Genomic DNA, 12,140 nt, shown 5'->3' with positions numbered 1-12,140 from the left:
AGGTTCGTGGGAAGCATTTCAAACACAAAGCATGGTCTGGTTTCTTTCTTCAGAATTTACCTAGATGAGCACTCTTTTTAGAATTGTCTTTCAGGCTGTTGAATATCTCTTTGGTGCCATTCTGCCACTGAAGAACAAGATCCATAGGAGTTTTCCCTTCCTGGTTAAAAGAAACAGGGGAAGTGGGATCTAATTTCGTCTGCTGATGGCAAATACTTGTTCAGTGCATCTGAATGATGTGAATCCCTTCTGCACACACAGGCTTAGACTTACTCTCACCCCCCCTGAGATCAGAGTACTTTTGCTCTACAGATCTAGTCTCAGTCCTGGCCAGACCCATGATGAAAATTCCCTGGGTTTCAGTGGGTCTAAGCAAATGCTGTGACCAGCAGAACGTGCAGGTGTTTCTTTTGTTCTAGTTTCAAGTGATTAGAAATATATTTAGGTGCAATCTCAGTAAGACACTCTTCCATTTAATTCAGAATTCAGGTAGGAGTTTAAATAGGGTATGAACCACAGTAATTGAATAGGATCAACTGTGTGCAGACAAAATCTGAGAGAGCAAGTCTCTGGCCTTTGGGGCTGTACCTTCCATCATTGTCATACCCTGATGAGGGATAATGCTGGGAGCAGCCCCACTTGAGGGGGGCTAGGCAGAGAGTAGGGAATACAAAGTCCTCCAGTGACTGTTTTCTTCCTTGTCCCCTGGAGTTTTGACTGATTGTCAGTCAAAAACATTGACTGGCAAGGGTGAAACACATGCTACTGCTGCTAGGTTTGGGTTTGGGAGAAACAGTCCATCAGGTGCTATCTTTTAACAAGTGGTCACAGGGCTCCAGCAACGCTGCTGCTGTTGCAGTGGCTCCGAGCACAGCCAGGTGTGGGGCTTCTCTCTGCTCAGCCACGGGGATTTGTTGGCCAGCCACTCATCCAGGTGTAGTGCTGGAGCTTGCCCTCAGCTGTGGGCTTAACAAAAAGGAGATTTCTTTTGGAAGCTAAAATCTTTGTTGTCTCAGTGGTGGTTGAAGCCCAGGAGTTGTGAAGAGTGTCTGTCTATTATATCTTTTCAATATATTATATGAGTAATTAAAATAAATCATAGAAAGGTGTGATGTTGTCTAAGTAGCAGATAGTGGGTTCTAGTTGTAAAAGAGGTACTGGGATTTCCTCTTTTCCCTGACCTCCCCCAAGTTACACTCTCCCTGTCTCAGCTCTGTTTTAATTATCTCTGAAGTGATCTAATTAAGTCTGTTCACAATAGTCTTTCTCAGTCCTGAAACTGATGGAACTGCTCTGGTGGGGAACTTATTTTAAAGCGTTTTAAAATTACTTCAATTTTGTGCCATTACTTACGCAGTTCTTTAGAGTCAGGTCTGCTCCGTGCAGGATCAGGAGCCTGATGATTTTGTAGCGGTTCAGCCTCACGGCGTCGTGCATTGGTGTGTCTCCTTCCTAGAGACATGGAGCACAGCATCAGTCCCGCCGGGCCAGCACTGCTAGCCAGCCCCAACTGCACAGGGATTCCCACAGGCCAGTGCAGCTGTGGAGGCAGACAGGAGCATGGTGCTCCCTGGTGCTGGCACGTAAGAGGTGTTGGTACTTACCCTGTCTCTGGCGTTGAGATCTGCTTCACAGGCAATGAGGTGCTCTCCGCAGTCGTAGCGACCTGTTCGCACAGCCACGTGCAAGGGCGTGCTGAGCAGCTGAGGGGTCAGGGGAGGAAGTGGTCAGTGGCATGGAACAGCTGAAAATTGCTTCAAAAACAGCTACCAGAAGCTATCTAGTAGGAGTAAGGGTCAGCTTTTCGTCTCCAATTAAAAAAGCTGCAGAATTCCAGAAGCACATACCTTGTCTCTTGCATTTATGTTTATCCCTTTGTCCAGTAAGAATTTCAGAACATCCAGATTCCCTCCCCGGCATGCCCAGTGCAGAGCTGTAGAATGAAGCTTTAATAGGAAAAAGAAATTTAAGGTATTTTAATACATTGGTATATTTAAAAACCCACTATTTTTATCAAAGTTCTAAATTAATCCAAGTTCATTTTTATGCAATTTAACCTAGAGCACTTCACTGTGATCACTGAATTGTTTCTAGTAACAGCTTTTCTTATTTTGCCCTAATTTCTGCAGTACTGTGAATTTCTCACTCTTCACACTCACTGCATATTGCTCTTAAAGACAGAGATCTTGGCAACACTGCTGTGAGAGAGGATGTGTTTTGTCTATTCTGTGAGCTTAGAAGTTATCTTTAGCCAGGTATATGGCTGGTATGTGCTGGTTAATATTTTTTATTCAATGCCTTTTGGGTTCTAAAATGCATAGAAATGAAGCTCAAGGGAAAGAATAGTTCTCTTTAACAAACAAACAAACAATCCCCAAGTTATGCAAGTCCACAAAATGAATTAAAACCTTTTTCCTTTACAAGATTCAGTATCTCTGCCCTGAGCTGTGCTGGAAAGAGTGGAATGTCCCTTGATGGTCCTGCTCTGCCTGTCATTCCTCCTCTTTCTCACCCTCCATGAGCACTGCTGGTTTAAGCGAGGGGGAGGAAGGCTGGCCAGCAAAGGGACAAAGACCAGAGCAAAGGGGAAAAAATCAGAGAAGCAGCTGCAGAAGCTGTTGATACTCAGGAACCCTTGCAGGTGGCATTCAGGAGGAGCAGGGGGCTCTCCCAAGCACAGCCTTGAAATCCTGGTGGCGAATGTGCGCGTCATGCTGACCCTGGATAGCGCTGTCCCTCGCACCTATCTCAGCACCTGCTTCAGGCTGACCTCAGCTCTCTTACCCTACCCGAGGCTTTGTTGTTTGTGGCACTCTGCTGGCCAGCATTTCCTGTGTTTTCCAACAACCGTTTTGGCACAGAGGCAGACAGTCCCTCCTGAAACCTCTTCTCAACAATGTTATTTTAAGGATAAACTTAAAAGACATTGTAAGGCCTTTTAATACTCCTCCTCTATAAGAAGCATTTATATAAATGCTTCTCCTGGCACGTATAAAACAATGAGCAGTTTTTGGAAAGAGGTGTGAGTGGATGTGCATACCATGTCTTTCTGTTCAAGCCGGGCTCCAGCTTCCACCAACTTTTTCACCACCTCTAGATGTCCTTCAGAGCACGCCCTGTGCAGTGCAGTGCGTTTGAACTGGCAATTGCAACAGTGCAAAGTTAGACATTACATATGGCACAAAGATACCTTTAAATCTCTTCTCCCCTCCTCCCTAGGATGATGGCAAATACATGCTCCATGCTGATTCCTTTGAAAGAGCTAATGCTTTTGACACCTGAAATCTGCTGAATTTTAATAGCAACATGATAGTTGAGAGCTGCCTACCCAGCATTTTAAAGGATGGGAGAAGTATCTGCAGTATGGCATCCAGATTTAAAATGACACCTGTTGAGTTCCCCATCCAACATGCTACACTGTGTTTTGTAAATGCAGCTTATGCATTATGGAGTGTGAAGTCAGCCACTTATTGCTGTTATTCTGCAGACAAATTTCTTATCTCCTTTTCCATAGCATTGGAAGATCACCTGTTACGGAAAATCAGGTTCTCCTGGGCACCAACAGCTTTCTTTTAAATATAAAGGTAATATGACTTTGAAGGGTCTCAGTGGCCACTAGAAAACTTGATGTGCAAAACTTCCAGCATTTCTTTACTTCCCCCCACCCCTTTTTTCCTCTCATAAGAGTAGACTCTACAAAACCTCATGGTAAAAGTTATTCTTGCTCTCTTCTGTAGCAAGCTTTGCATTAGGAAGAAGACTGTACCTTATCACAGACATTTGGATCCCCTTTTTCTGACAGGTATTTTTCAATTACGGGCAACTTATTCTCCAGTGCAGCTTTGAAGAATGTGGGGATATCCACAGGTCCTGTCTGATGGAAAGAATATAGAGAGCATAAATGTGTGTGGCACAAACCCCCATTAATTCTTTTCAAGAATAAGGTACTTTGAAGTAACTTACAATAACTTCTGGTTCAGGTTTCTTTAAAACAGGCACTTTCACTTTCTTGCATTTTTTCTTCTTCTTCAGCTGGATAATTTTTTCAAGATCCTCCAAGTTTTCAAGTTTTGACCTGGCCTCTAATTTCTTCTTCTTCAGCTGAAACAAATCATGGAAGGCAGCAAGCTGAGCTGTGCGACCACCTCTCCTTTTCAGAGTGGCAGGACAGCACTGTGATACTGTTCAGCTGAATGCAGTTAAGACTGGATGAACTTTGAAATAAATTGTCTGTTTTAATATTTTTTTTATTTGCAGAGAGAGCTAATTGACCATTAGAATAAGTTGCTAACTATGTGAGAAATTCTACCTCATCTATAGTTTTTCATATACCATTAGACCTCTTCCTAACTTCTTCCTGATCCATAGGTTGTGACACAAATTTAGACCAGGAGTCAGGGCAGCACTGCAGTCTCTTCTGGCACACCAATTTAAAAAATCTCATGTGCAGCTTATGAGAGCTGGAAAGCTCCTGCAGTTTTAGCTGACTTCCACCAAGCAATTTTCTTTAATCACTTATTTTTTAATGATGCAGCCCCTAATTTATTGGAACTTAATTCTCTTTGCTTAAAAACATACCCTCAAGTGAAGAACAAGGTTTAGAATGATCTTAGCATTTCAGTCAGCAAGTGTTGTTACTTTTTGGGAAGCCACAAAGAATGTCCTCAGTGTCCTTGATGGGGCAGTTCAAAAAATGTTTAAGGCTTCTCCAAACCTGCTTGTAAAAAGCATCTGGGCATAAAGTCAGTGTGGGGCACTGCTGACACCAAGGGCAAATGTGTTGCCTGAACTGAGATCCCATGAGGTATCCTTGACTTCAGAAGGGAGATTCACAAACAAGCGGTAACTCAGGGTGAATACAGATGACAGATTCTGTCCCATGGTGTGATTCAGGGTAAATACACTGGTGACACCCTGTCATACAGTATACAGTTTTGTCAACTGAATTCTTATTCAAGTTATTTCCACCTCTTTATTGTTCTCTGCATTTCTGGTTCGCTCTGCAGATCATTGGCCTAATGGAAAATAGTTATGCTGACGGTGAATCAACTGGAAACCCACAAAGTTCTTAGGAACCTGCTTTGAAGGAACTCAAGAAAACCCCTCTGTAGCCAGTAATGATGCCTCTGTTGAAGTTTAAGAAGTAGTTTTTCTTCTAATGTTTCTGGGACTGACTTTCTCACTCTTCATTTTTTAGAACAAAGTCTTATTCCCCCTGCTAAACTTTATCATTTCCAAATCACTTTAAATTTTTAGGCCAGCTGATTGCTTATTCACAAAAAGAAATTAAAGATATTACAGCTACTGTGTTTTGGAGAGAAAAAGCTTCAGTTCTTAGGGATTTCTTAGGGATCTCCCTTCTAGGGAGAATTGTCATGCTCCAGGAATAGAAAATGATACTTTTCTGTAGACCAGTATGAATTTCCTTTGTAACTCTTCTTCCCAAATGTGCTGGTAAGTGTAATGCCGTGTTTTCATAAAAAGAATATTTTCATGGTAAGTAAGGGTTCTGGCTTGAGAAATGCACTCTTACATATTTTGTGGGTTAGTTATTTTTGGTAGCAGTCATTAGGTGTGCAAGCTGAAGGTGTCTCACTGGCTCTAATTGCCCCCCCCCTCACTGACAGCCAGCAGCAGGTGACCCCTGGGCAGCAGGAGCCCTCAGGCTTTCAGTCAGACAGTACAGGGGGTGTTTTAGGTTCTGCCTCAGAGTGTTACTGCCTGCACCCACAGGCTACAGAGGTGAGCAGATCTCTATGGTCTTCAGTGGACTTCAGACCAACCTCCTTTTGTGGGGGTCTTCCAAGGGTTTTTCTAGCTCACCATGCATTTATTTCTAACTTAGAGAGAGGCAAGACTTCAAGGACTGCAGCAGGAAATGCACAGAGGATGATAAAAATCCAAGCAGAAAACCCAAGAGCCTACCTCTGCTTCTAGTTTTTTCTCCTTCTCATAAGCCAGATCACCTCGAGTCAATGAGTGCTCAGGGACTGTCTTTAGGTCCTCCTGCTTCTCTAATCTTACGGCAGCTTCATACTCTCCATTTTTGAAGTCCTCAGGGAGGAAGCTGCCAGTCTCTTTATCATCCACCTTCTTCCCTGTCACCTGTAAATGCAAACATGATATAATCAGCGGAATCATGACTGCAGTAGCCACCACCTGGGAACATGGATTGCCTAGGGCTGATTGCACCTCATTCCTGCCCACTCTCGGAGCATGTGACAGCCAGGGCAGGCCCTTCTGCCCGCGCCTGGGTGAACTGTGGCTAGGGCACGTCTCCCATGCAGTTAAATCAGGTTGCTGAGTAATTTCAAGGCTGGTTTTATCCATCACTGTCAGTACTAAAGTCCCGTTTATAGCAGAATGGCAGAAGCTATGTGGTGCTGTGCACCAGCACAGCTTTCAATAGTTATCAGAAATATTTCTGATGTCCAATGAAGTGTGTGCAAAGAGATAACTTGTTAAACTTTGTGGAGACTGTTGTGTATTTTGAGCGTGGTTCATGTGGCCTAGACTGCCTTTCTATTTGATCACCTTGTAAAATTGTGTTATAGAGTCTAATACAGAAGAAACTGTCAGAACCTTGCCAAAGAATTTAAGACAGCATTAACTATTTAGGCAGTTGTATCTTAACAAAGCCATCTGGGAAAATAAATGCAATGTTTTACTGAATCATTCCTGTTTTCCCAGTTTCTCCCTCAGATCAGACATTCTTGGTCTGAAACCTGCAGTGGAATGTCCCATTACTTGTGGTCTAGACATTATTTTTCAAAGACTCTTTTACATCATGAACAGCAGTGGCTGTAGGAACTGTTAGTTTATTATTAGAAAACAATACTATTATTAAGCTGCTCATTTAGTATTATAAAATGCTGTAGCTTCTCTGCATTAATATGTTGTACCAGTCCCTTATTAGATTGGAATTACTTAGTGTGATCATAAGATTGCTGGCTTCTAAATATATATATATATAAATTAAAATCAAGGACAAAATCAAATAGCTAAATTTTGGTTGGTCTTTTCCTGGTGAACTGTGCTGTTATGCCAAATCCAAACAGCTGTGTAATTGTATCTGTGGTGAGACCCTTTCCCAAGGAAAAGTTAGAAGGAAAATTTAATGATACAGAAAACAGTACATAAGGGTTTGCACCTAGAGCACAGAAGGGCTGGTAACCTGCTAAATCAGTGATCCACAAAGGTCATCTTTCTCTGCCTGGTGTAACAAGTCTAGAAAGAAAAGTAATTGTGAGTAAATCAAAGGAGGTTGCACCTACCAGCTCTTCTACTTTCATCATCATCGTCATGTTTGCTGCTGCTCGAAGGCTGTGCTCCTGTAGGGCTGACACCTCCCAGGGCTCAGGCCAGCTCTGCAGGGACCACCACACTCTCTGCACTTATATATCTTTGGGAGAACTGTGCTTGAATGAGATAATCTTCCAACCTGGGAATCCAAGTATGCCCCTTGTGCTTGCCAGCTGAGAGGTGGCTCACGCTCATTCCAGACACGTTAACGAGCCAGATCTGGTGTCGAGGCAGCGAAGGGGCGTCAGTTGGGCGAGGAAGGGTGAGAGCCCCGCAGTCTGACCACACCAGGACGGGAATCGGGAATCGGAATGAAATGTGAGCTCACCATTCCTTTGGCAATGACTGCACTGCTCAGCAATGCGACTCATTCTGTGCTCCCAGTGCCCACTAGGACAGCTGTCTGTTGATACAGCATTATAACTTCATCTTCTTTTTCCTTTTTTTTTAATTGACATTCAGGTGACTATAAGACACAGGAAGGGGTAAGTGGCTTATGTACAATGCTCATAGCAATATCTTCCTGATAAATGGATTATTACCTCTAAAGTCTCGAAAAAACATTGTTTTCATTGCTATTTATTCTTGGATGATAAACACTTTTAGGGGAAAGGCTTTTTCTCATCATGATGACAGTCTTCTATATTTGTTGGAAGGAATTCTCTGAAGGGATTACTATATCAGAATGATGTCTCTGGTGCTAAAAGGGCCTATGACATGATAAGTTACAATCAGTGTGAGATATCAAAACAGTAAGATTTGCATTTTTCTGGACCCTTGTCAATTATTATAAGCCAAATAATAAATTATGTCCTATTATGCGAAAGAAAAAAGAAAACTGAAAACTTAATACTGTTTTCTCAGGCAATATTTTCCTTCTGGATATGAGGGAATAGGGGCCCAGAAGTGATTTGTTTATTTTTTAGGATAAGAGGAGATACACACAAATATATGCAGATAATGTGTGTGTTTTGGGGAAAAAGAGCTATTGAATCCTTTGGGAAAGCTTTTCTTATGCCATGAACCAGAGTCATCTGGAATCAGGAGAATGATCACCAGCAGAAGGCAGTTTTATAAGAGGAAGATGCACTAATCTTTGCATTCAAAGAGTGTGGACAAATGCCAAGAAACACCAGTTCTGTGATTGTGCAATGCCTGGGGCTCCTGTCCGGTGAGGTATGCAGGTCACCTGGCTGAAAGGAATACAGCAGCCCAGGTGCTTCAAGTACGACATGTACGTAAGTGCTTCACCAAATCGAGACCTATCTCGGGGGTTGTTTATATCATTAGCATCATTAGCATGCTGCATTCCTGACATTGACCTTTCAAGGTGTCTCTCCTCTGAACTATCCCCCCGTAATCCGAGTACATCCAAACTTGTCCTCTGGTGCCCATCATACCTATGCCCTCCCTTTCCCTGAAATGAAGCTGGATATCAGGTGGTTCCTTTACTACTCAGAATATATATGACATTAGGGGATGAGTCCCAGAACTAAAATAGAGTATGTGCTAGCAACACAACCTTTCAGAGCGTTTTTTTCCAGACTTAAGTACAGCAACGCTATCATCCCCTAGTGGTATGCTCTGAATCACATTGCCAGGCTTTTTTTCACTGCAGTTTTGTACTCCTGCTGAATGTCTCTATGACAAGAGGCAGCTCGGGGTTTTTCTTGTGTTGCCACAGCTTACCTCAATCTGTTCAGTTCTGTGACTTTTATTGTGTCTTAAAATCCACAACCCTAACAGGATGGCTGCATAGAGTGCTTCTAGTTTAGTGGAAACGGATCACAGCAGAGACCTGATTCAGAAAGAGAAATGTAGAGGTTTGCTTTTAGAACAAAAACTCTTTAAGGAACTGTGAGCTTCCTCCGGACTTGTTTTTCCTGAAAGTTACTTTTTCCTTTTTTTACTTTCCCTTTTCTTTTTTTTTTTTTTTTTTGGTTTTTGTGTTTTTTTAGCAGCCTGATATATAAAACTGACTCAACAAAACCTAAAGTGGAAGCTTTAAGTAGATAGATCTTCCTCTACAAATGGTACATAAATCCAGAGCCAGAGTAGCTTTGCAGGAAACCTCAGTGCTCTGAGGGGAAACAGAAACCAAGTTCTCACAAGTGCTACCACAACACCAAAGCTTATTTATCTTTAAAACATCCCATCCCTGATGACTAAAAGAATAATAAAGAATAGAAAATTCCTTGATTATCCCGTTTCTATTTTAAAGTAGTGGCACCCAGAAACCCACTTTAACCAAAGGCTGGGATCTAAATTAACCTAACAGTAAATGCTTTTAAGCTAAATGTCATGTACACAAAGGCAACACTATTCAAATAGCAGAAATGCACTGATTTGTATCAGCTAAGACTCTGGGCTTATCACTGTTGCTTAATATTGGAGGGGGAAGTAGTATAATGGGCTTGTAACCTTGTACTGGACAGTAACCACTCAATCACCTTTCATCAAGTGATTTCTCGTTAAGGTGGTAGTAGCAGATGGTCAGTGGGTGATGTGTAACAGGAATCTGAAAAACTCTTGCCACTCCACTGAAGGATAAGGGCAGAGCAATCATCTGCAAGGTGTGAGGCAACTGGATATTGTCACCAAAATCCTCCACAGAGAAAATACGAAAGGACAGTAGGCTCAGCATGACAGGGAGAAAACTGTAGCACACCCTGTTCCCTGCTAGCAAAAAGGAACTGTCTGACTCAAGTAAAGAATGTTTGTAATTAATTTTTTTAAGTGATTAATGGTAGAGTGAACTTATCATGTGTGATACAAATGATATTGCCTCTTCCTGTCAAGTGTGTAACCATCGTGTTTTCACGGTGTCACTTCTCTACTCATCTATCTTACATTTTCCAGCACTCTGCCCTTGGCTCTGTCCATGCACCCACAGATGCTGCCCTGGGATGCCACTGTGCCTGGTTGCTTGTTGTCCTTTTCCTGCTGCTAAGTAAAGGTATGAAAAAATCAGTTGCTAGGGAGTGGTTATGCACCTAAGAGGTTATTGAGCCAGCAAACTGTTCCACGTGTGTGCAGTCAAGATAAATTCATAACCAAGGTACACAGAAGAAGTAGCAACCCACAGATTACTCCTCCTGGATTAGTGATCTGTTGGTGTGTAATGGCTTGTTTATTTTGCAGTATGTGTGAGCATCCAGCATGCCTTATATATCCACATGCAACAGAGCAGTATATAATTGCATATTGCAAGAACTGCATTTATTTCCTCCTCTTTCTTTTTAGCTCTTGATCTTCCATAAAAGGCAGGAAACACTTTTATTTGTCTAACATATACTCTCTGATACTTTTGTCAAAAAGGTAACTGATTTGGGAATGAGTTAACTATGATGTAATAATTATGCCATTCATGTTCTAACTTTTTCAACATAGGCATATATAAAAAGTGGTCAGGGATTGCTACATTATCTGATTAGAGACTACTTATCAATGTGTATTTTTGTGTCCAAAAGTGCTAAAGGGAAGTACATTGTCTTCTCAGAGGAAAAAAATCCCAGAAAACTTTTTCACCCAGGTATATTAAGCTAGTCAAGTACAAAATTAGAATATAAGAAATTATTGAATTAAAAGACGAGGTTAAAATTCCATTTCATCATTTTGTTATTGAAGAAACAAAGAATTCGTAGTCTAGCAGATTGCTGGTCTGGCCAACACAGTTCTCTGGTGTCAAAACTCAAAGCAGCAATGAGTCAATAGTTGCATCACTTAGGAAGAGCTTAAAAAAGCCTCTTCAAATTACACAAGGGTTGGGGATTTCACATAACAGAAGAAAATACAACTGTGATTTCTATTCAAAAACAAGGTATTTGAATATATCTGAGGCTGTGAGCTTTATCATAATGGCATTTCTACAACACATGAATCTAGATAATTCACCTTAATGGATCTCAGCTAATAAGCAAGTGCAGCAAAACACATCAGAAGGGTTGTTATCTGTGGTCAAATGGGTTTATCTCTTGGCTGCTTGCCTTTCTAGTTAGTGATATAGGTCAGGGTCCTTCTGCTCCAGCACACCTGTGCTGATGCTGTTAATGTAGCCTCTAACATTTGTATGTGGTAGACGATGTACATTATGCCCTCAGCTGCTGTAAAAAGGCTTATCTGTGAAAGCGTGGAGTTGTCTTAAAGCTTTCTGCCATGCAGAAATACTCCAGAACAACTCCAAGTCAGGCAGGAAAGGAAAAGTGCTTGAAGTAGAGAACAGTGAGTGCCTGCAAATCCTGGCCACCTCAGTCATGATCCAGCACTGGCCACTTGCTCTCCAGCAAAGCATAGCCAGTACTTTTGAATGACAACAAGGGAGAATTCATCTTCTCTCTGGAGAAGCTGTGGCATTTTTAAACTTCATTTTTATTTAGAATTTCACACTGTCTAACTTAAAGCCTCCAGTTATTGAATCTTTGCCTGAAAGCTCCTAAGTACTTTCTCTCATCCCAGTAGTGCAATGCATTTCTTCTCTGTAAGGGGCTGCTATAGTTTTGGGTGATAGAAACATACCTCTGAGATGCTGCATATCTTGCACAGGACAAAATTCGGGTCCTAGCTGTCCTTCTCTCTGCTTACATAGCAAAAGCAGCAGCTCAGGAGACACTGGAGAGATCCATTGGGCAGCAGTACAAGACCTCACAGGCTGTACCTGAGGAAGTGATGGTCACTTGCAACTGGCTGCTTCTATTTTAGGAATTCCACTCTGCAAAGGTGTCAGGTTTTGTGTGGGACTCTAGACAGCAGTGACCAAATAACACCCAGCCATTACTTTTCCCTGTAGCCTTACATTAGAGCATATGTTGAAGTATCCAACAGGATTCCCAAATCACTCT

At 42.0% G+C, this 12,140-nt stretch overlaps 1 protein-coding gene across 1 annotated transcript in view; it reads right to left on the bottom strand.

Moving 5' to 3' along the window:
- Positions 1–7,576, bottom strand: part of ANKRD1 (ankyrin repeat domain 1) — an 8,527-nt gene extending 951 nt beyond the window's left edge. The window contains exons 1-9 of the mRNA XM_032115940.1: positions 7,275–7,576; positions 5,926–6,105; positions 3,964–4,101; positions 3,767–3,874; positions 3,041–3,139; positions 1,848–1,946; positions 1,605–1,703; positions 1,354–1,452; positions 1–160 (exon numbers count right to left, since the gene is read on the bottom strand). Coding sequence (XP_031971831.1) covers positions 50–160; positions 1,354–1,452; positions 1,605–1,703; positions 1,848–1,946; positions 3,041–3,139; positions 3,767–3,874; positions 3,964–4,101; positions 5,926–6,105; positions 7,275–7,304 — 963 coding nt within the window. The 5' untranslated portion in view covers positions 7,305–7,576 and the 3' untranslated portion in view covers positions 1–49. The remainder of the gene's footprint in view (positions 161–1,353; positions 1,453–1,604; positions 1,704–1,847; positions 1,947–3,040; positions 3,140–3,766; positions 3,875–3,963; positions 4,102–5,925; positions 6,106–7,274) is intronic.
- Positions 7,577–12,140: the final 4,564 nt, after the last annotated feature.

This window comes from Corvus moneduloides, chromosome 8 (assembly GCF_009650955.1).
Source record: "Corvus moneduloides isolate bCorMon1 chromosome 8, bCorMon1.pri, whole genome shotgun sequence".
Lineage (NCBI taxonomy): Eukaryota > Metazoa > Chordata > Aves > Passeriformes > Corvidae > Corvus > Corvus moneduloides.
The sequence above is the reverse complement of the archived record's forward strand: the minus strand, read 5'-3'. Positions and strand labels throughout refer to the sequence as shown.